General features: G+C 36.9%; 1 protein-coding gene across 1 annotated transcript in view; it reads left to right on the plus strand.

Annotated features, from left to right (window-relative positions):
• Positions 1–23,702, plus strand: part of LOC108528169 (protein FAM172A-like) — a 284,825-nt gene that overhangs the window by 99,152 nt on the left and 161,971 nt on the right. The window contains 2 exon segments of the mRNA XM_017869859.1: positions 14,592–14,708; positions 22,503–22,587. Coding sequence (XP_017725348.1) covers positions 14,592–14,708; positions 22,503–22,587 — 202 coding nt within the window.

Consider the following 23,702-nt stretch of genomic DNA (forward strand, 5'->3'; position numbering starts at 1 on the left):
TTGGGAGGCTGAGGCAGTAGAATGGCGTAAACCTGGGAGGCGGAGCTTGCAGTGAGCTGAGATCCGGCCACTGCACTCTAGCCTGGGCGACAGAGCAAGACTCTGTCTCAACCAAAAAAAAAAAAAGAAACCAGTTTGACTGACTTGACCTGCCAAATTGATCAGAAAAAGAATAAAACAACAGCCATTCAGTCCATGGAATTAAAGCAGTTTATGTGTACAAACCAACCTTGGTGGCCTGTCAACCCAAGAGTTAGATAAAAGTAAATCACTTTGGAGCCTGTAGTATTACAAGGAAGGAAAGTGCTAGGACATACTATCAAGGAACTAAGGCATATGTGTTCTTAGGTAGTGCACTGTAGCATAGAGTGAAGGAGAGGCATTATCAGTTGTGGAACTTGGAGTTTGATATTGGTGTTATCCCACAGGTGACACCTAAGTCGCTTTACCTGTTTTCTCATCCGTACAAAAAGCAATTGGACTGGATAATTTCTAATGTCCTTGACAATTTTTCATTCTTTTGTTCTATGTGATGGTACTGGTGGAGCCATGCCATCATTATAAATAATATTTACATGGTTTCAGTAAACCATGGTGTTACTTATAAATTCACTTTTATATAAAAGGCCATAGGAGATATGATTGCACTGTATTTATAACTATTAGAATGTAAATCTTAAGGCAGTAGAGTCTAACCCACCCACTCACAGACTGAATAAAAAGTGGCATCAATTACCTTCTGGAAACATTTGATTGAATTACTGGAAAATTCAGCAGTGAGTTTATTGTCCTTTTTTGTTTGAGGAGAAAGGGGACTAATAGTATGTGCTGGTGGTTGTGTGGGAAGAGACAGACTTAGGGAAGCCTTGCTTTTCCTGACAACTTAGTGACAGAAAGTAGTATGGTAGATTTCATCATGACACCCACAATAAGGAGTGGCAGGTTGGGATCTTATGAAAGTGGGTAAGGAATCAGAACTATGGAAACTCAACATTTGTTCCTCATTCCTATGCATGGTCTTCTTTTGTGCTGTGACTGTGGTAGTATCTCCTTTTATTGTATTTCTGATTACAATAAACATTCCTCTCAAGGAGTCACTTTTATTCTTTTTCAATCTAGATTTCTTCTTTTGACTTCTCTCAAATGTCAGTCACTCTCCTCCCTTCAGACACATTGATGTTTTGTTGATATTTAACCGCCATCCTTTCATACATATATGCCTAAAAGAACAATATAGAAGCTATCTAGCAATTTATCACTTCCCTTGTACTGTACGTCTTCAGTAAAATTTTTCTGAAAACACCTCTCTTGTTCTCCCATTTCTGTGCCATGTCTATTTCACTTATAATCGCCTTAGATAAAACCTGTGTGTAATTCTGTTTTGTATATTGCCTTTTATATTATTAACACTCAGTAAAATAGTTTAAGAATTGCAGTCTGTAGTCCTGTCAGTCTGTCACCTTTCAGGCACTACTTTAAAATTCTGAAAATGTAAATGAAGTAATTAACCTGATATGAAACAGTGACACATAATTGACTTTCTAAATTAGTGAACTACTGACTCTTTTATATATTTGCCATTTTATAGAATTTCATATTGGCTACTTAACAAAAGGTATGAGGTAACAAAAATTCTGCCCCTACCATAACAAATACTGATGCTTATTAAACACTCTCTACTGTGCTTCCTAAGTATATTTATTTTAGAATCTTGCTGTTTGAATTATTTCATACTCATGAAATTGAGGCAATACTTAATGATAATAGAATAGAGACCCTGAATCATTGACTCAACTGATGGAATGTCCTCCAAAGAAGTGCTAAGGAATAGACACATGAAAGAAAATGGAATTTTTAAAAGTAGCCTAGAGAATAATTCACCTTCACTCCTACATAAACGCTTCCTCAGTGTAAATTTTTCAATGCACTCATGCATCAGAGCTGTCAGATGTCTAAATGACGGGTTTCAGAGTTTTCCTCTTCCTGTTAGTGATCTGAAGTGCTACTCCAGTGTTTTCCATTAGGGTGGATATCAATAGAGGACACTTGTTGTATAGTGGACTGTTTATGGTTCACTAGTATATCAACTCAGAAGTGTTCTTTTGTTACATGTAGTGTATATACATGTTCTCTATCTGTGAAAGGAAGATGCAGCCGTATACATAGAGGTAAGTAACTGCTTTCAGTTCAGTCCTATCTTTTCTTCCACCCAGTGTTTATATGGTTTTGTGCAGTAAGTACAATCCCTAAAAATCCTATCTCAAATAAACCTTTCAAACCATTTATTTCTGCAGACTCTCTTATTTCAGAAATGTGAGATATGCCTTCATAAGAAAAATGTCTCCAACATGTAATTCAAGTCAGATTTTAAAATCCCAACTTAAAGAATTGTTCCATATTTGTTGGTTGGGAAATGTGCATTTAAACAGCCCTTAAAAGTTAGTTGAATAGAAGTTTCTTCAAGTAACAGTATTCACTTGCAGGGAACAGAAGTTTCAGGTATTTAGCATAAGTTCCTAGGTAGAAGAGCCATCTGGAGATCCTCGTTCAAATATTTTCAAACAATGTAGACAGCCTGTGACTTATACTTATTATAATGATGTCACTTTCTCATTTACAGATGGGTGTCCACCTCTCCCAGTATCTGGCAGCTGTAATAACCCACAGTTGATTAACACATCCTGTCTTATGAACATTTAGATGGTTTTTATTGAGCTGGTCAAGAACCACCCCCCACCATCTAGGCCAATCACATTAGTGCTACACCATTTCAGCTCCATAAACCTGAGCTTACATTGAAAAAATGTGATCAAATGAAGATTACCCTGAATTTCCAGAGGCAAAAACTTAGAAACGTTTGAGGGCATAAACCAACTAAAATTGGAAAAGAATCAAAATCTCAATTGTCTCTAGTCCCCAAATTTATGTAGCACAGTCTTTATTTTCTGTGTATCATAGGGAATAAAGGCTGAGATTTGAAAAGCCGTCTTGCTACTTTTACAGTGAAACCTCTCTGTCCGTACTTACCCTTCTTTCTCCTACCAACACCATCAGGTTTGAGCATATTATGCCAGATGCTAAGTAGTGATGATTGCATACTTCATTTGAAGTTTGGGTTACTTTGCACTTAGATGCATTTAGTTTTGAAATCACAAGTATAACTTGCTTTATCTGACATACACATTTCATTTGAAATTTGGAAAATCCAGTCATTCCCCCACTGGATTTATAGGATAATTTTGAAATTTCTGAAATTTAGAAATTTGACTGAAATATTCTGAATTTGATTTTTTTTTTTATTTTTTTTTTTTTTTTTTTTTTTTTTTTTTTTTTTTTTTTTTGCTTTTCAATAGATCTTCTGAAAGCAGACTTCACATTCTTTAGCTCTGTGTTTTCTCTTCATAATCCAACATTTAGTGGGTTAATATGGTATCAGTGTGTGAAAGGTCTAAAATCTGAGATCTAAGAAAAATCTACTTGATCTCTTAGCTATCTGAGTACATGAATAAAACAATGGGGTGTTAGCAGGTTGGAAGGAAAATTTAGATTTGAATGTAGAGGATTAAGATGGCAGATGGGAGCAGGACTAGCATGCAGCTCCCACTCGGATAGACAGAGCAGTGTGTGGAGGCTCACATCATGAACGTAGGCTCCAAGAACTACCACAGGAACATACCAAGAAAGTCAAGAGAATCTGCAGACCCTCTGAAGGAACTGAATCACTGCTGCAGGTTCCCTGAGATGCTGAAAAACTGTGAGTCTGCCTGCCTTCTCAACAGAGGGGCTCATGGTCTGGGTCAAGTTCTCAGCCCTGGTCACCGGCTGCCTAAAAATAGACTTAGAGCTGTTGTGGGGCATGGTGGGAGTGAGACTGGCTTTTAGGACTGTGGGCCGCATGGGAGCAGGGTGAGGCCTGTGACTGCCGGCTTTCCCCCACTTTCCTGGCAAACTGTATGATTCAGCAGAGGTGAATATTCCTTCACTGGACTGGGAACCACAGCCCCACCCCCCACAGCAGCCACAGCAAGCTTGCCAGAGGAGAGACTGAGCTCAGACACACATATCCCTACCCCCACCTGGTGGCCTTTCTCTACCAGCCCTGGTAGCCAAAGACAAAGGTCATAATCTCTTGGGAGCTCTGTGGCCCTGCCCACCACCTGAGAAACCTGAATACTTAACCAGGTGTCCCTAGGGCAAGTTTGGATCCTGCCTGTAGAACCACAGCTGATGCCCTATTGAAAGTGCCACCTCCTGACTGGAGACCAACCAACACAAAAGCAGCACACTAAACAAAAACACAACCAAGAACCCTCACAGAGTCCACTTCACTCACTTGCTACCTCCACCAGACTAGGTGCTGGTATTCATAACTGCAAGACCTGAAGATGGATCATATCACAGGACTCTTTGGAGACACTGCCCAGTACCAACCAGAGCCCAGTAGCTCTGCTGGGTGTAGTTGCAAAAGCAACTACAGTCCGGCTCTCAGGAAGCCCCATTCTTAGGGAAAGCAGGAGAACACCACATCAAGGGAGCACCCTGTGGGACAAAAGAATCTGAACGGCAGCCCTTGAATCCCAGATTTGGACATAGTCTATCCAAATGAGAAGGAACTGGAAAAACATCTCTGGTAATAAGACAAAACACGGTTCTTTAACACCCCCAAGAGATCATACCAGCTCACCAGCAATGGATCCAAACCAAGATGAAATCTCTGAATTACCAGAAAAAGAATTCAGAAAGTCAATTATTAAGCTAATCAAGGAGGCACCAGAGAAAGGTGAAGTTCAATTTTTAAAAATTAAACACATGATACAGGATATGAAAGGAAAGTTCTTCCATGAAATATATAATATAAATTAAAAACAATTACAACTTCTGGAAATCAAGGACACACTTAGAGAAATGCAAAATGCACTGGAAAATCTCAGCAATAGAATCAAACAAGCAGACGAAAGAACTTCAGAGCTTGAAGACAAGGTTTTCGAATTAACCCAATGCATCAAAGACACAGATTTGAAAGTAGGGTAAACAAATGCTATAATTTCTGTTATGGCCTGTGGTAGACACTGTGAGGCACTACTCAGTTACACCTTCACTAAAGGACTTACTGCCTCAGCCCTTGGGAGTGCTCTCAGCAGACATCCTTCAGCTGTCAGTCCCATCAGAGATTGCCTCAGCCACTTTAGTGCTCATACTCAAAGAACAGTGTGGTAAATTAAAGGCCATGCCATCTAGACGCAACTTGGAACAACTCTGAATTTTGAGTTCTGAGCTCCCCAGGAGTTATGCAAGTCTGTAATGGGACCTGCATGTCACCTTGATTTACCTCTCTGTTCATTCTTGCCTCATTCCCCTCCCTTCTTCAGATGTTGATTGTAAGGGCACACCTTGATATTCTGCATGCTAAACACTGTCTTAGAGTGTTTCCTGAAAACCCAACCTGTGATGTAAGTCCTTTCTAAATAACATGAAACCAGACATTACTCTAGCTTCCTAACCATCACCTTCCCTTATCTATTCCATTTCTGTAAACTTTCATCAGTCCACAAATAATTTTGAGCACCTGTTACGTGCCAGTCATTGTGCAGGGAATGAGAATGTGGTGTTAACAAATATGGTTTTGTCCTCATGGAGCCTACATGAGGGCAAACAAATCCTTACTGGTTTTATAAGTATTTCAGAAGAAAAAAATACGAGATATTATGTACAAATAGCCATGGTACAAAGACGGGATCTGGAGTTAAAAGGTACGCTGCATGCAGTGACTCACACTTGTAATCCCAGGGCTTTAGGAGGCCAAGATGGGAGGATTGCCTGAGGCCAGGAGTTTAAGACAAGCCTGGGCAACATAGGGAGCCCTTGTTTCTACAAAAAAAAAAAAAAATTTAGCCAGAAGTGGTGGTGTACGCCTGTAGTTCTAACCACTCAGTAGGTCGAGGCAGGAGGATCACTTGAGCCCAGGAGTTTAAAGTTACAATAAGCTATGATCCTACCACTGCACTTCAGCTTGGGTGACAGAGCAAGACCCTGTCTCTTAAAAATAAAAATAAAAAATCTGCCTATGCCACCATTCACATTATGTGAATGTGGTATGGTGGGTCACTTACTCTCTCTAGGCATCAATTTCCTCATCCATAAAACAGGTGCATAATCCTTCAGCTACCAACCTGTGTACTTAAAAAGGAATTGTTCTATCTAATGAGATAATCTGTATATAAATACTCAGAATATGAAGGGTCTCTATGGAATGTATCTAACCTGCCTTCTTTCCTAAAATGTGAGTTCTACCCAGAGGTCAGAGATCATGCCTTCGTCTGCTTTATAGTTATAATCTATTACCTAAATTTTTTTTCATAAAATTTTGATAAATTTCCTCACTTTTCCATATAAGACTATGTCACCATTTAAATGTCTCCTTCACTGAGCCTGCCTTAGTTTTTTGGTTTGACAATGTTTAGTCCTAACTTACACTTTTATACTGTATCTACTTCACATATATTCATTGTAATTTTTAAATCTGTGTTTTATAACATCTTGCCTACTCTGGTCAGTCATATTACATAATAAAATGTTTTAATCATACAAGTCAACATGATGATCACTTACCCTATTTTCTTATTATGCAAGTGACCCCTTTTACTTTTTCCTTACAATTAACTTGTCTCTTACATAATAGATACTAGCTGTTTTCTTGATTGGTAGAGCAAGTTTTTCAAAGTCAGTCGCCTTCCTCTCCCCATCCCCAACCACACCACATCATGTATTTTGTAGAGCATTTGTCTTCTTTCTCAACTCCCAGATTGTCAATCACTTAATGTTTGCTTTTTTTTTTTTTTCCTTTTTATTTTAAACCTATCTTACACATGCTTTTTTTTGTTGTTGAGGGAGCTTGCACGTGGCAGCATGGTCTAGGCAGGAAAGGAAAAGGAAGTTATTACTGCTCTCTTCTGGCCGCCTGCAATAATAAATCATAACTTGCCTTTCCCTAACTGGTGGCTGGAGACTTATCTTCATAAATGCATGTGACCCAAGAAGTTTCAGTTTACATACCCTATCCCTTGGTGTTCTTGCCTATGGAGAGCCTTTTCCTTCCGGAAATTAAACAAAGGTTGCAAGAATTGAAGCTAGGGCTTCAAAGCACAGGAAAAGAGAATGTTGTCTTATCCTGTTGCTATAGTGGAGATCCAGCTGGCCATGTTTACCTAACCAGGGTGTGAGACTGCTTGTCCATCTGTGAAGGGCTCAGCACAGTGCTAAGGCTTGCTCTTAAATTTTGGACTTAGAAACCTTTTGAAATCCCTCTTGTGTGTTTTCCTACATCGTTATTTTTAGACAGTTGTATAGGTTTGGGGTATATGCTTAAATTGCTAAACATTGAACAGAAGGAAACTTTATAAGCCTTACCTGTTTACCAGGGTAGCATTCAACATCGTGTTATATATATGATGACCAAATTATTTCCCATTCAAACCAGAGCACTGTAACAGGGAAAGGAGATACTCTTATTAATTATGCCAGTTTAATAGTCATAAGCCAAGACTGTTCTGAGCAAACTGGAATCTATAGTCATCTTATTTATACTTAATTATTTCCTTTAAAATATTTAAGCAAGCCCAAATCACTTTGCAAAATCGGGGAAGTAGGGGTGGAGATGGGAGTAGAAGCTATATGATACTTCAAAACTGCTATCCTATCAGTATGAATTTTGATGTCACTGAACAGTACATAGATACCACATCTAAAAGGTAGGTTACATTTTAGAAATTAGAGATGAATGTCAAGGTAATAATAATAACTGACATTATTGATTTCTTACATGCCTTATCTCCTTTATGCTTCAGCAGTCCTATGAAGAGACTACTGGTATTATTCTCATTTGGGTGTTCTTACAATGATTAACCAAAAATAAAAATCTAAGCACGTCTAATTCTAAAGCCTATACACGCTTTTAACTATAACACTATACTGCCTTCCTCTGGACATACTCTATATCTCTGTGATTATCTTTTTAAAAAAAAATATATAGTCATTTACACCACCTCTATGTAGAAAACAAGGTGGTAAAGGGACTTTTTCCCCCGGCATGGCACTGCTGAGCCGTGGCTTCATGCTTCGTTGCCAGCTCAAGCTATTCTGAAAGGGTTCACTGGTGAGAGGAAAGTAGAACTACCACAGTATTGCTTCACCAATTCCGTTTTCATTGTCAAGTGCATGGTGATATGACTGGTCTAGTATGCTGATGACAGGATTTTAAATACACACAATCATCAGGTCTTAGTGCTTCTTAGCCATGCAGTTATAGAAGTCTTACACCGCATAATCAAAGGAAAAAGTAGCCCTTTGTACATATTTTCTTTGTGGGCCTGTGCCTTTTTTAAAGTAATATTTGTCATTAAGTGCATTTATAAACTATACTTCTGTTAGCTTCCTCTATATGAGTGAGGATAATGCACTTTTTAAAGATTTGGAGTAGTTTACATTGCATACTTTTGTGGGATGACCTGTTATAATTTGTGTACTGTGTGCCATGTCCTCTGCTAATTGCTTTACAGTTTGTTCATTTAATACCCAAAATAATCCTATGACTTACATGGATTTATCATCTCCCATGACATTCACCTGACAAAACTGAAGTACAGAAAAATAATTTACTCAAAGTATCATTGCTAGAAGTGGCAGAGCATGAACTTGAACCCAGAGAATCTGACTCCACCGTCCTTGAATTTAACTATTGCACTTAATTTCCGAAGCTTCTACTTTGAAAATAGAAATTGTGAATGCAGATTAGAGGTGTGAACTGCAAGTAACAGGAGAGTTGAATGTCATACTCATCTGAATTTCCTGCTGGGCAGTTTGGTCTTCACATTATATCTACCGAAGTGTGTGTATTTCATTATAATCACTAGAAGTGCTAGTGCCTTAGGTAACAGAATCAAGGTTTTAGTGTTACATCAAAGATGGTGTTAGTAGCATTCTGCTGGGATAGACTTGTCCAAAAGAATCTTCAGGAAGAAGAATACAAAGTAGTCTCTGACCCTAACAGAAAAGACTGCCAAACCTAGAGTTAGCTGATAAGTCGTCATGGTACAGAGCACACTTGTAACCAGGTGGGCTTGGATAGCACAGGGCAGAGTACCATGAAATGGGGTATATGCAGGCAGAAATGTAAAGTGATAGGAGAGGTTTGTGATAAAATATTATAGTCTATTAAACCACATGAAAACTGCACTCAAGTAGAAGCACTGAATGCAATTATGATCTGCATAATGAAAGTGTGAAAAGGTAGCAGCATTTTATACTTTTCAAGCCTTTGAAACAACTTAATCTGAAATTTTAACTCGAGGAGCTCTAGAGGGAGCTAATCTATTTATATACATGTATTTTTTTTTAAAGGCATCTCAAACCTCAACTGTGCTATTAACTGGAGTGATGATTCATTCATGCTCATACGGTAGTAATGATCCTTGGATTTATAAACGTACAGTAGTGTCAGATCCTAATCTGATGCAAATATGTGTTATCTGATTTTCTTCTCAGAATATTATTTCCTGTACAAGTAATTCACATGCCGTAACCCTCACAGTACATATGTGTAACACATGTCATAATTTAAAAAGAAAGTAATAGCTTTTGCTGATGGAAGACTTTAAAATATTTTTTCAAAAACATGTTTAAAACATATGATATATCCAAACATAGCTATGGGTCTGCATGCACATATACACATCCCTACCCCAACCCACACTGGCTCTTTTGGGAATTTCCTTGGACTTCAAAATATAAGGAGAAGTAATTATTCTGAGTGTCATGGCTGCCAGGCTACAAACACAGGAAAACGATTATGCATCAACTTCTTTTAGGTTAGGATAAAGCCAACCTAATTTAGAGGTTCTTTCTCCTTTAGGTTGGGAGATTGAATTGGGTTGGATTTACAATTCCCATAACCCAAGGCCCAGGATTAGAGATATGCCAAAGACTTCATGGCAGAGCATCCCCATAACATCAACATCTCCATGCCTTCAAAGTAAATTAAGGCATCTCTCTACCTCAATTCAGTTTAAATTAAATTAAATCATAATTCAATTTGGCAGAAATAAAGGAATCTTTGTGTTTTCCTTTGCAGAAAGTCATTTATGGTAGAGTTCTGGAAGAAATGAAATCCAGAGAAATGCTAAAATAGTTTTAAGCACAAAAGGAAATTGAGGAATGCTTAGGATGACATGAAGCATTTGGATTTGGCCAGGTATCTGTGAAGACAGTGGGCAGGAACATCATTTGAGGACCTTAGAGAAAGCATGGTGAGTTAAATTAGGTGGACAGAAAAGATCTGCAGGGTTTCTGGAGAGAAATGGTAGCAGCCCTGTGGAAGGCCCGCACTTTACGTGGAAGGGAGCAGAGGTACCCCTGCTGCCTCTGGCCCTCCCACACCTCCCTTTGGTCCTCTGGTCTTCATCTCACCAAATACTCCTGTTATACTCAGATGAACTCACCCGTCTTGTCACTCTTAGTTAATTTTTTAACTCTTACTCTGGAAGAAAAAATAATGATAAACAAGATTCCCCCCCCCCTCAATTTCAACCCCATCAACAATGTTAATAATAATATGAACTTGCATACAGATGGCATATGTTTTTAATCTGTTCAAAGTACTGCACTTGATATTTAGTGGCTAAAACTTTTGTCAGACTAGGAGCATGCCACATAGTGAAGGAAAGAGCAGATTAATTATGTTTAAGCTCAAGTGAAAACACTAAGAGTGGATAAATGGGTAAATTAAGCAAACAAAACTATCAAGTAACAGGGCCACATTTTTTTATTAATGCTGAAATCATCAATATGATTTATAGGAATATCTAATTTTCCCTATTACCCTAGACATTATTTATTTTAGAACTGTAATAATTTTAAAGTGCTATTGTCAGTTTCTCCTCCTGGCTGATTTCTATGTTGGCATGATTTTTAGAATTTCAACATTCCTTACTGATCTGGATCTTTTTACCATTTAAAAAAATGTCCAAGTGAATGAAATGCTGTATATATGAAAAGGGAATTAATCAAATGAGTTTATTTATGTAAGAGTGTTATGTATTACTGAGACGTAGACCTCGTGTAATACAGATGAAAGAATATGACATATATCCATGGTCAAGTCACGGTTTTGTCACTTGGTGTCTGGGTGCCCTTTAACTAGTTTCCTTTTTTTTTTTTTTTTTTTTTTTTTTTTTTGAGACGGAGTCTCGCTCTGTCGCCCAGGCTGGAGTGCAGTGGCCGGATCTCAGCTCACTGCAAGCTCCGCCTCCCGGGTTCACGCCATTCTCCTACCTCAGCCTCCCGGGTAGCTGGGACTACAGGCACCCGCCACCTCGCCCGGCTAGTTTTTTGTATTTTTTAGTAGAGACGGGGTTTCACCATGTTAGCCAGGATGGTCTCGATCTCCTGACCACGTGATCCGCCCGTCTCGGCCTCCCAAAGTGCTGGGATTACAGGCTTGAGCCACCGTGCCCGGCTTAACTAGTTTCTTAAACTGTCTCAATTTACTTATCCACAAATAGGGAAAAAATACAAGTTTTGCATACATTTCCATATTATTTGAGAGTAAAATGAGAATTTGTATTTTATTTTGAAATTTGGAAACTGCTATTCAGATTAAAATAAATATTATACACAGACAAATAAAAGCAAATTTTAATTGTAACTTTACAATGTATATCCTATTAAGTCATGGACCTTTAGGATGTTGATGGCTGAGGTATCAAAATTTGTCATCACTTCTATCCAACTCTTGATACCATACTGAAGATATTATAACAAAAATGGAATGAATGTTGACCTTAAAGGTAATTATTCAAAGGGATCTCTTACTGGATATTTCATAATTTGTTCAAGAATATATGGAGACATTTAGATCACATAGTCTTATCTTTTTTACAGACTAAGATTCCTTTGAGAATCTCATGAAAGTTAAAGATCTTCTCCTCAAAAAAAAATTCATATGCCCATATAGAAAGCATTTTACAAAGAATTTCAAGTTGTTCATATCAACGGATCCTAATTAAATACTGCCATGTCCACCTTAGATTGTTCTAGATAAGGACTTTGATGATATGGCTTTCTCCCTTTTAGAGAGCGTTTTCCAGACTATTGGTCTTCTGTTACAGACCACATTATAGAAGGATTTTTCCTGCCCAGCTGTGCTTCCACTCATTCCTTGCTTTGGCTATATTTCATCTAAGGTCTGTCTCTTAAGCAAACTCAATTCCATCTCCCTGCACCATTGCCTCTCTCTGGTATTTTTCATCAGTGCTCATTCACAGTGGAAGAAGTAACTAAGTCACTGTGACCCAGACTAACAAATGCAAGAAGCAGAGGGTCTGGACAGAAATGGCAGTTGCAAGTAGTTCCAGGACTACTAAAGTAGGCTGCAGCAAGGATGGAACAGAGGTAAATAGTCCAGAAAGTTAGACTGTTAACATATTCACTTATTCACAATTCTACTAATCCTAAACAGTCAAATGTTGGAAATTCTTTGCTACTGGGTTAATTTGTAAACAGCTCTTCATTAAGATCTTCTGGAATTTGGCCATTCCCCACCTGTAATAATAAAATATGAAAGTGATTTTTAAAGTGTAAAATGCTATAACAGTGTAAGAGAGTATCATATTGGATTATAATGTGACGGTGTGATGTGATGATAAATTGCGTTTTATCACTTCCACTGTACGAAACGTCAGCCAGAAAGACAAACAGACTACAGATATTTTCCTCTGGTAGTCCCTCTAACAACTCTGTATTTTTCCAGCTTGTAGAATTTTAATCCCCAGGTTTTCTATTTTAACACTAACTCCTCACCAATTCATTACTTCATTGTATCTCATTTCACAAATGGCTCTCAAGATTTAGCGTCTTCAGATGCTGTCTTAAGTAAATCTGCATATGTTAACAACAGCCACAACAAAATCCAGGTCAAATATTTTAAAACGCAAGCATATCCTTAGAATACCAGAAAGCATGTTCTTATTTTGTACTTCAGCAACAATTGGTCTAGATCTCTAAAAGTGTTACTATTTAGAAAATGAGAATAAGGACATATAATTTCTTCATAAGTCAGATGGATTCACTATTGTGGAATTTGGGGTTTTATCATCTAATGTTGGTTTAAACTTTTATATGCTAGTGCCAGTGTGATCCAATGAGAATCTATTTGTAAAATAAAATCCAGAAGAAGGTAGCATACTACTTAATAATTCATGTGAAGTATTAATTTAGAGTATTATTTTATGCTTTGAAAGGTATTATTGGTATTGCAAGATAAATTTTTGCAGTAATATTATGACGTTGGTAACCCATATTGATTTTAAGATTTTTACATTATATAAGCAGAAAACACAGGGCACAAAGAGTTGAGGTGCAGAAGTGTTGGTGAGGTAGCGTTAACAGTGAGTTGGGTTCCCATTAGGTAGTATTCATTGAGACATCATGTGCATATGCTGGGCTTAAAAAAATTTAAGAGAGAAAGAGACGTTTTAAATTCAGAATGCCAATAGGCATCCTTTGGTATCATAAGCATGGTGTGCAATGTTCTTTCTCTGTATGCACTTTCATCGCCATTCAGAATTCTCTTTTTTGAAGTGCACTATTATATTTTTGATAGACAATTCATAGAAATTAACAGCAAATGATAAAGAAATTGTTCTTTTTTTCAATAAAAGAATTTAGAGGGAGAAAAGACACTTGAAGCAAAAAAAGAAAATTATTATGAAATGCAAGGTTACTATTTATGATATTTTAACTGTAATTTTCAAAGCTTTCTTACATTTGTTACACCAAATTAGGGCCACTAGTGTAGTAGATTGAAACCTTTTTTCAGTTCTTCTGATGTAGAAATTTTCTCTTTTAATTTCTTTATCTGGCAGACCACTGATGAATTCATCGGTATCTCCAAGCCAAGCAAATCTTTTTTTATTATTTTTAGAAGCTGTTTTGTTTTGTAGAAATAGCATTCTATAGGAAGAAGTTATTATAAAATGTAATAGTTTGCCAACATAAAGAAATATGTTAGAAAGCAAAATTATATTAATAGGCTTGAACGAAAAATATCTTTGTGGGCATTTAAAACACCAAGGAATTACTAAATTGGAAAAGTCAAAGCAAGATGTCTTTCTTTACTGACGTGCCATCTACTGAAAACTAGTAGAAGTTGGTCCTAAGTAGCTAACAGTGAACCCCGGGTACTAACTTCCCTGAAGCACTGAAACAGGAAGTGGTGGAAGAAACTTGTAAAAGAAACCCTCAGGGATTCCCCTGTGATCCCTTTAATCCTCAAACTGTCAAACCACATGGAAAATAATAGAGCTGCGTAGTTCTAAGACTTAAGTGGTATCATCTTTTTAAAGGAAAATATTAGGTCTTTTCACATCTCTGGACAAGAATAGGGTATGTGTTCAATGCAAAAAAGAGTAACTTTGAACCAGAGATACATATTGCTTTTTCATTTTTAATATAATATTGTTGTTATCTCTGACTAAGCAGGCTGCACCCAGTAGGAAAAACAATTATAGCCAATATTTTATTTTCCTTTTTTAAAATAGATGATTCAACGAGAAGCAGATGTAAAAAATAAGGTAACTGCTGTGGCATTGACAGACTCTGTTCACAATGTGTGGCATCAAGAAGCTGGCAAAACGATTCGAGAATGGATGAGAGAGGTGAGACTTGTTTTTTTTTTTTTTTAGTGCTGAGATGAATGGGCGTGAGCCTTTATGTCTTGAGCCCCCACCAACCTGTAACACCTCCCATCCTCAGACTCCCTTTCTAGAGGCAGAACATTGCGAGGAAATAGAAAATGTTAGACATGCTTAAAATAATAATAGAAAACCCGTGTGAAGAACTAATATTTTGAAACCCCCCTCCCTTCTTTTGGTTTTCTATAGAACACTGTGTGTATAGTGTTCAGTCTAAGGTGGGAACTTGTGCTGAAAAAGGTCATGGAATTAAGAGATTCTTATTCCCTGATGCTTAATTTTTCCACCAGCTATTTAGCATTGGTGCCGCTTAGTTACAAGAACGACGCATAAGGTACACTTGGTCTCCTTTTCTTCTTGAAAGGCAGTCAGTGTGTGCCACTCTTAAATGGATTGGCTGACTACATCCAGTAGAGGGAAGAGAAGAAAAAAGCTGAAATGCTGTTATGCCAGACCCTTGAGCTAAGAGAAACCCAGGGGCTAGCCATGGTTCAGCCTCAGGCTAAGAAAGCTTCTTTTCACACTTCCTAAGGGCCGGTGAACCTGAAAACTAACAAGGATTCATTGAATATGCTCCCATTATTATTATTTTTTAACTTTCAGCCTGTTATATTTTTTATTCCTATGACAAATATCCAGCTGAAATTTTCTTTTATTTTTATTTATCTTTCTGATATTATAAGCAGTTGGCATCAGCCACCCATGCCGTAGTAATTGTTTAATCAAATCATTTACTTATATAGTATGAATGAGTTGATTGACCTTCTTGGTTTTCTTCCAGTTTTTCTTGATAGAATACCTTGTGGCCCTTCAGCTGATACCGTAGGACTGTGTGGTGGGTAAATTCTACCAGCCTTCATGGTGCACTGTAAGGACCATGGAGTTAATGTTTGAAGAGATAGAAAAAGTAGGCTATATAATTTCATAGTAGCGTTAAATTATCACCAGTCTGTTATCACTTGTTTTCTACATTAGAAAAGTACTTTCATCATGCAAAGGTCTAAAATATTTTATTCCAGTCCTCTTAATACTATAAACATATAAAGATGGGTTTTTAAAATCTTTTCTAACATGTAGGTGTTTGATGATGACATAGAAAGCTCCCAGCATTATATAAATAGTAAGGTTAGTAAATGAGCTGTTAGTAACTTTTCCCCACACACATAACTAGTATGGAATTTGATACTTGGTTCAAACTAAAACATCCTTGCTCATGAGTTTTCATTCCAGATGACAAAATAACAAAATTTATTTAGGTTTACTTTTTAAGTATTTCTAACTAAGGCTGGATTAGGTATTCCTTTCAAAAGTCAGAATATATTAATCTGTGTAGCTTCCATCTAACTGACTAGACAGTTGTTGAATTCATCATAATTTAATCAAGGCTGCCATTAATTTCTTTGCAAGCATAGCTTTTGTAAAATTTATAAAATTTTATAAATGCCCTAGTTCTTGGATAGTTCTTTCAGTTCCCTCAATTAAGCCTCAGGGAAGCAATTTGAAGAGTTTTGTATTTTGACCTATCAAAATTGATATCCCAGCTCAATCACTTACATAACTTCGTAGTTTGAAGCAAGTTATTTTATCTCTTTGAGATTTGATTTTCTCATCTGTAAACTATAATACCTACCTTGCAAACGTGATGGAAAATGCATATGTAAAGAAATAGCACAGTTCTTGGCACTTTAAAAAAGTTCGGTAAGTTAGAGCTGTCACTGTTGTTACAGTCTCACTCCCAAATAATATAAAACACATAAACTGTATTCATCTTTTGTTTTATGAATGGTTTGCGTATTCAAAATATCTTACAAAAAGGAAACAGGGTGACATACTGGAAGTAATTCAGAACAAGCATATGGGAGAACTAAATTTTGATAATGACTCTGGCTAGGTAAATCAATAATTAAGAATCTAGCATATACCAGCTAGTTTGCTAAGATTTATAATCTTGGAAAAGCCACTCCATCTTTTTGGGTCTGTTTCATAATTGAATTGGAGACAGTAATTCCTATTCCATCTACTTCATGAAATATTGTGAGAAGCAAAGGTGATAATCAAGGATGAAAGCTCTTTGAAAAGCAAATGGTACTATATAAAGAAATGAGATGTGTTATTATTGAAAATACTGTAATATCTCAGAGATTTAAATTATTAGATCATTCCTGATGGGGCTTTGAAATTACCCCTGTTCAGTGATCTTCTCCAAAACGAGAACAAAAAGACTGTAAAAGTGTATGACAGGTATCCTTGTAGGAACACACCTAAATGTGTGACCTCTTGTAGAGAAGATTACAGTGTGGTTTGGCAAGATAAGAGTCCAGTGTTTCCAAACTCTCAGGATGAAACTTCCTCCCCTTTTCTTTCTCCTTTCTTATTTCCTATCCCCTCTGCAAGACTCCTTGAAATAATGAAGAGAAACAAACCTGGATTACAGGAAAGGGCGGTTATCTTAAGCATGGGTGTTGGAAAATTTTTTGTTTTGTATGTTTAAATTAATGTGATACATATAAGTGGCCAACAAACATAGGAAAAAATGCTCGACATCACCAGTCATCAGATAAATGCAAATTAAAACCAAAATGAGATACCATCTCACACCAATCAGAATGGGGATTCATATACATTGTTGGTGGGAATGTAAATTAGTACAGCCTCTGTGGAAAACAGTATGGAGATTTCTCAAAGAGTAAAGATAGAAGTACTATTTGATCTAGCCATGTCACTACTGGGTATCTACCCAAAGCAAAAGAAGTCATTTTACCAAAAAGACATCTACACTGGTATGTTTATCACAGCACTATTCATGATAGCAAAGTCTTGGAATCAACCTAAGCATCCATCAAAGGATGACTGGATAGAGAAAATGTGGTACATATCTAAATATATGTATATAGATATATAGAGATATATACTTTGGAATACTACTCAGCCATAAAAATGAATGAAATTATATCTTGCAGCAACATGGATGGAACTGGAGGCCATTGTCTTAACTGAAATCACTCAGAAACAGAAAGTTAAATACCACATGTTCTCACTTCTCAGTGGGAGCTAAACAATGGGTACATACAGACATACAAAGTAGAATAATAGACATTGGAGACTTCAAAAGATGGAAGGTGGGAGATGAAGGATGAGAACTTATGATGTACATTATTTGGGTGACAGTTACACTAAAAGCCCAGACTTTACCACTATGCTGTAGTATATCCATGTAACAAAAATGCACTTGAAAGTCCTAAATCTGTAACAATAAGAAGGGATGTGATAAAGTTACTGATGTTATGCATTCATTTTTTAAAAAACTAATTTTTAAACCTACCAATTTAGCATACAGAACAAAGGTTAAGAAATATATTATTGTATTACTTGTGTAATTTATAAATATTAGTAACAGTTTCCTTTAAAGAAGGGCACAGTGGCTCACACCTGTAATCCCAACACTGGGAGGCCGAGACAGGTGGATCACCTAAGGTCAAGAGTTCGAGACCAGCCTGGCCAACATGACGAAACTTTGTTTCTACTAAAAATATAAAAATTAGCCAGGCATAGCGTCAGGCACCCATAATCCCAGCTACTCAGGAGGCTGAGGCAGGAGAATCACTTGAACCCAGGAGGTGGGGGTTGCAGTGGGCTGAGATCACGCCATTGCACTCCAGCCTGGCCAGCAGAGCAAAAGCTCCATCTCAAAAAAAAAAAGAAAGAAAGAAAGTCAAAGAGTAGTACTACTTTGAGCAATTACTCCAAGTGAAACCTATTCTGAACTAAAAGACCACGCATAGACGCTAAGCCAGCCTCTTGAGGAGAGGTAAAAGGTAAATGAAGGCAGCTCCTGAGGAACTTCTTACTTCAAGCCCCAGGACTGTCTAGGCGGAGTGGGCAAATGTTTCCCAACATACCCCTGACCTCTGAAATTCTCCAGCTACACCAGATGTACGATTTTATGTAATAGTTGTGAACCCTTCCCATCACCATTCAACTCTGAGTGTAGGGCCTTAGAAACTTGACCTAGTGAACCATAGCTGTATTTGTCTGAGGACACAAAACGTTTCACATTAAAAAATCAGCCTTTAAAGCAATGGCGATTTACAATTCAGACAAATGCAATAAAATGAATAAAATCTGGCCTCAACCAAGGCAGTAAGCATCTCCAAATACCTCCAAACACCTTGCACAGGAATAGCTACTACCTACTTTTCTCTTTAAATATAATATACTAAATTGTAATCTTTTTATTTAAAAAAATTATTTCAAACCTACTCTGAAATATTGTTGACCTTGGTTCAAATGTCAAAGGGAATCACTCAGCACTGTGGCCTGTAGGCATTTCTAATCCATATCGATAGCTCCCCAAATTTTGGATATTACAAAAAGGAAAATTTACAACCACAAAAATCTATAGGATCATCATTTTAGGGTAAAAAAAAATGTTTAAACTGAAAACACTTAGCTTAAAGAAATACTTTCTACATTACCTATTTTTCTCTTTTTCCTTCAGATCCAGAGAAACATTAGTCATGTAGTCTGTCCCTATCTGCCTGCCCTGGCCAAGGACTTCTTTCTCTATGCTTGTTTGTTGGAACTAGGGGAGGCTGCATCTGAGACTCAAGTATGGCACTATTGGTACCTTGAGTTCAACATACCTTGTTGCCTATTCAGGGGACCTGAGAATAAATCTCAGGGGCTGCTAACCCTCTCCAGCATGTTTTGAATTTAGGTAGGACTTTCCTAGTGGGCTGCCTGCATCACTACCCGTAACACTTTGGTAGTGTTCATCTCAACTAAAATTTGGAATGGGGACAAAGTGAGGCATTGAAAAAAGGGATACGTAAGTAATTAGAAAAGCATCGAAAGAGACTTGACTTCTAAACTATAGTAACACATTTCAGAATAGGGAGTTAGATTTGATAAAATAAAATTTCAGACAAATTGAATTTAGATATAACTGCATGTCTTTCTTTGCATATGTTTATGTTATTTTATTTCATTATACTCTATCATATAGCAAACATTTAACTTGTTTTGCCCTTTTTCTATATAATTTTCCCAATGGGGCAAAAATGCCACATGCCTCTGCACACACACACAGACACACACACACAAACACACACACATACACACTCTGAAATGGCCATATCAAATCTGTGTAGTTGTACACAGGTACTTTGTCATTGCAGAGAACTTTTGAACATACTCACTTTAACTATAGGGTGTTTAACTTCTGTCCAGTTTTTATGAGAGATCAAAGCCTTAAACATGTGGCCACATAAAAACTGAAATTTCACAAACATAAAATGTTAACCTATATTTTGCTTTAAGTGTTTGAATTCAAGGTGATCTGAGCAAACTGTACAAAAGTTCATTTTGTTCAGCTTTTTAAGGTAACAATTTAGAAAATGATTAATCGTCTGCATATTGTAATGTGCCATCACTTGTATTAATACTAGAAAATCCTCTAAGACATAGCTTTACATATGTGATGTGTAGGTGAACAGTAGGAAGACCGACATATCACCTGGTTAATAGCTGACTTTCATCAGATTTGGAGGTACTAGTTGGATGAATAATAATTAAAATACATACAGTACCTAATCGCTGCCTGTCTGTCGGTAGTGCTAATTGCTGTCATTGAAAAGACGGAATTGTTTAAAAAAAAGAGAGAGAGAAAGAGAAAGTCATTCTTCATTGAAGCTATCTCCCTGTATCATTGGGAGCCTATTTTTAGTACCTATAGAAGTCATGATTTTTGAATTTATTAGGGGCTGTGATGAATGATAAAACAAATCATCCATTTACATATCTTGACACTGCTTTGGAGAATACTTATTTCTTACAAGCAAGTGTCACATTGTATATAAAAGCTGGCTAATTGTGTGCTAATCTTCTGCATTATCTAGAACTCTCTGATGTGGTGTTCTATCAATGGTAATATTAATTTTACTTATTTCAAATGTAGGAAATATCTTCTAAAACCCTATTTCTTTTATAATTTCTACCCTTACATTGTGTAGTTTTGCATTCAACTGCTAATTAAGATTAGGTGAGCACATTATAGAATATGTATCCATTTTAAACCACCAAGCTTTTGTAGTGCATGAAAAATACTAATATTTTATCTATTTTAAATGTAAAAAGAGAGAAAGCATTTAAGAACATTACTACATGTTATGTTTGTTTTCATGTTTTTTTCCTACACAGTTCAATAGTTTCATTGATCTACTGTTTCTTACAAAAATCTGCCATGCTTTGTGAACTTCACTTTCTAATCTCATACAGCAACCCTTCCTTTATGTTATTCCTGCTCTCCCTGGTCCCAGAACAGTAGGGTTGCCTTGACAAATCTATTCAAAAGCCATTCCTCGGCCTTTATTGGTGGGGACTGGGGCCTTTGAAATTCTCTCCTCACTGCAACACAGCTGACATCTTCTTCCAGACAGAATGAATTAAGGAAATACAATAAGACACTTGATCTACCAGTCAAGGATCTTTCCACAGTGAGGACGGATTCCATGGTGCACAACCAGGGCAGCAAGCATCTAAAAATACACAATACATGCTTGTTTACCAGAATAGCAATCACCGATTTTTCCAAAATGATTGATGGGATGATTTCTTTAAAAAAAAAAATCTGTCTGGAAATTCATTGTGTATGTGTGTGTGCGTGTGTATGTGTCTGTGTGTTGAGAAATGTTTTAAAAACCGTATGATGATAATCACATATTTTTAGCCAGACTTCAAATACAGACTTAAAATGTATAGAAGGAATATAGGTTATTTTATTTCTCTGAATTGTAAATCATTACATCGTTGCTATTAAAATTACCTAATTTTAATATTGGAGGCTTTGTGTCCATAGACACACAGCTACAACTCACCAGATGGTGATTCTTTATAACTATTTTGATAACAGCCTTCATTAAAGCAGGTAAAATAAAATCAAAAAATAATATTTTATATGGGTCAGATTTTGAGGAGTAAATACAAAATTCATTTATTCTGGTATTACACAAAGAATATAGTTTAAAATTGGCTATTCTTTCTTGTGTTCATATTAATATTTATTTTAATCTAAAAGTTAAAAATGGATACTTCTTTTATTTTCCCTTAATTATAATACCTTTATTTGTTTACTGCTTGGCCATCTAAAACTTCACTTGGAAATATATTGCATCATGGTTCATGGAAGGTTACATGTCATCTTATTTTATTTATTTATTTTTTGAGACAGGGTCTCCCTCTGGCACCCAGGCTGGAGTGCAATGGAGTGATTTCAGCTCACTGCAACCTCTGCCTCCTGGGTTCAAGCCATTCTCCTGCCTCAGTCTCCCAAGTAGCTGGGACTACAGGCATGCGCCACCACGCCCAGCTAATTTTTGTATTTTTAGTACAGAAGGGGTTTCACCATGTTGACCAGGCTGGTCTCGAACTCCTGACCCCAGGTGATCTGCCCGCCTCGACCTCCTCCCAAAGTGCTGGGATTGTGGCATGAGCCACCATGCCCTGCCCTTACATGTCATCTTAATATCAGCGCAGATGATTTGCTGAATTGTAAAACAAACAAACAAAAAAAAACCTTTTTCACAGTCATGTTAATTATGAATAATTACTGACTTTACATAAGAAAAAAATGTTACGTGTGTTGAAAAATAAATTGAATACAGTCTAGTAGTTGATTTCATAGGATAAATTAATGTCTTCCTCAACATTTGGTCTTGGCTTAAATTGTATTTCAACAATATTGTCTCTATTACATTGCAGAACTGTTGTAATTGGGTCTCTAGCTCAGAACCATTAGACACATCAGTGGAGTCCATGCTACCTGATTGCCCCCGAGTCTCAGCAGGTATGTGTTTGATAAGAGATATATGATTGCTGTTGTTTTCAAGGTGAAAATATGCTAATGAAATGTAGAATTCTATTTTGTGAATTAGTTTGTTTTTGTCTTTGAGTTGTTGGATGAATTATTGGTAATATTATGCATGGGTAGAACGCTGTATCACATATTTGTTAAGTAACTTAAAATGCTTACCAACAAACTCGGTAAGATGAATAGGTGAAACAATTCGAGAGTAGTATAGACAACTGCTGTTGAAGCTTAGAGAGATAAGACATACATACATGGATACCTAAACAACAAGGATTGGGCAGACATACAGGATCTTTCATAGGATATGTGTCTCTGAGTTCCAACTCAATGATATGACAGGCAGGCAATGATGTTGTGTGTCCTAGAGACTTTAGAAAAAAATATTTCATGTAAAGATTTTAGTTGCTTCTTGGGTTAGATAGACAGACTCTGGACTGTGGGAAAACATGCAAGATAGCATCCTATGCAAAGGAGACAGGGCAATTTAAGGAGCAACAGCAGGAATGGATCTGAAGATGTTCACAGGGAACAAAGGCAAGACTGGACTGCCTATTGAAAGGGAAGAGGTGAAGAGGTGAGCACGTCAGGAGCAGTTGGACTCTAGGAAGTTTAAGGATAGCATTGATTTCCAGCCTAAAGGCTTTGTATTTGAGTCACTATATAAGAAGAGAGAGTGACATTTGTAAGCTTTCTGGTTTTGACTTTCACAGTTCTCAACCAAGTGAGCAGTGGCATCTTGTTATAACTGATAGCAGAAATGGGTTTGCTCTGGCATGGGTGCTGGAGAATGGGTAAAAGTTTGGAACGCAAACTACTTTATGTTAACAATCATGATAGTTAATCACTGAGGACTTAAAGTTGAAAATATGTGTACATATTTGAAGAAAATAATTTGGAGAATAGTTCAGATTCTAGGTATAGAACTACTGTTATAATTAAACGTCACTGTCATTAATACCTAAACTTCAACTGAGTTTCACTATCATTATAGCTGAATTTTGTAAGTCTGTAAGCCAGGGTTCAACCACAGAGACAGAACCACTAGAAGATGTATATGCTACTATACATACACATAGAGATAGACATATACA

The sequence above is a fragment of the Rhinopithecus bieti genome, unplaced genomic scaffold (assembly GCF_001698545.2).
Source record: "Rhinopithecus bieti isolate Rb0 unplaced genomic scaffold, ASM169854v2 scaffold_5026, whole genome shotgun sequence".
NCBI classification, from domain to species: domain Eukaryota; kingdom Metazoa; phylum Chordata; class Mammalia; order Primates; family Cercopithecidae; genus Rhinopithecus; species Rhinopithecus bieti.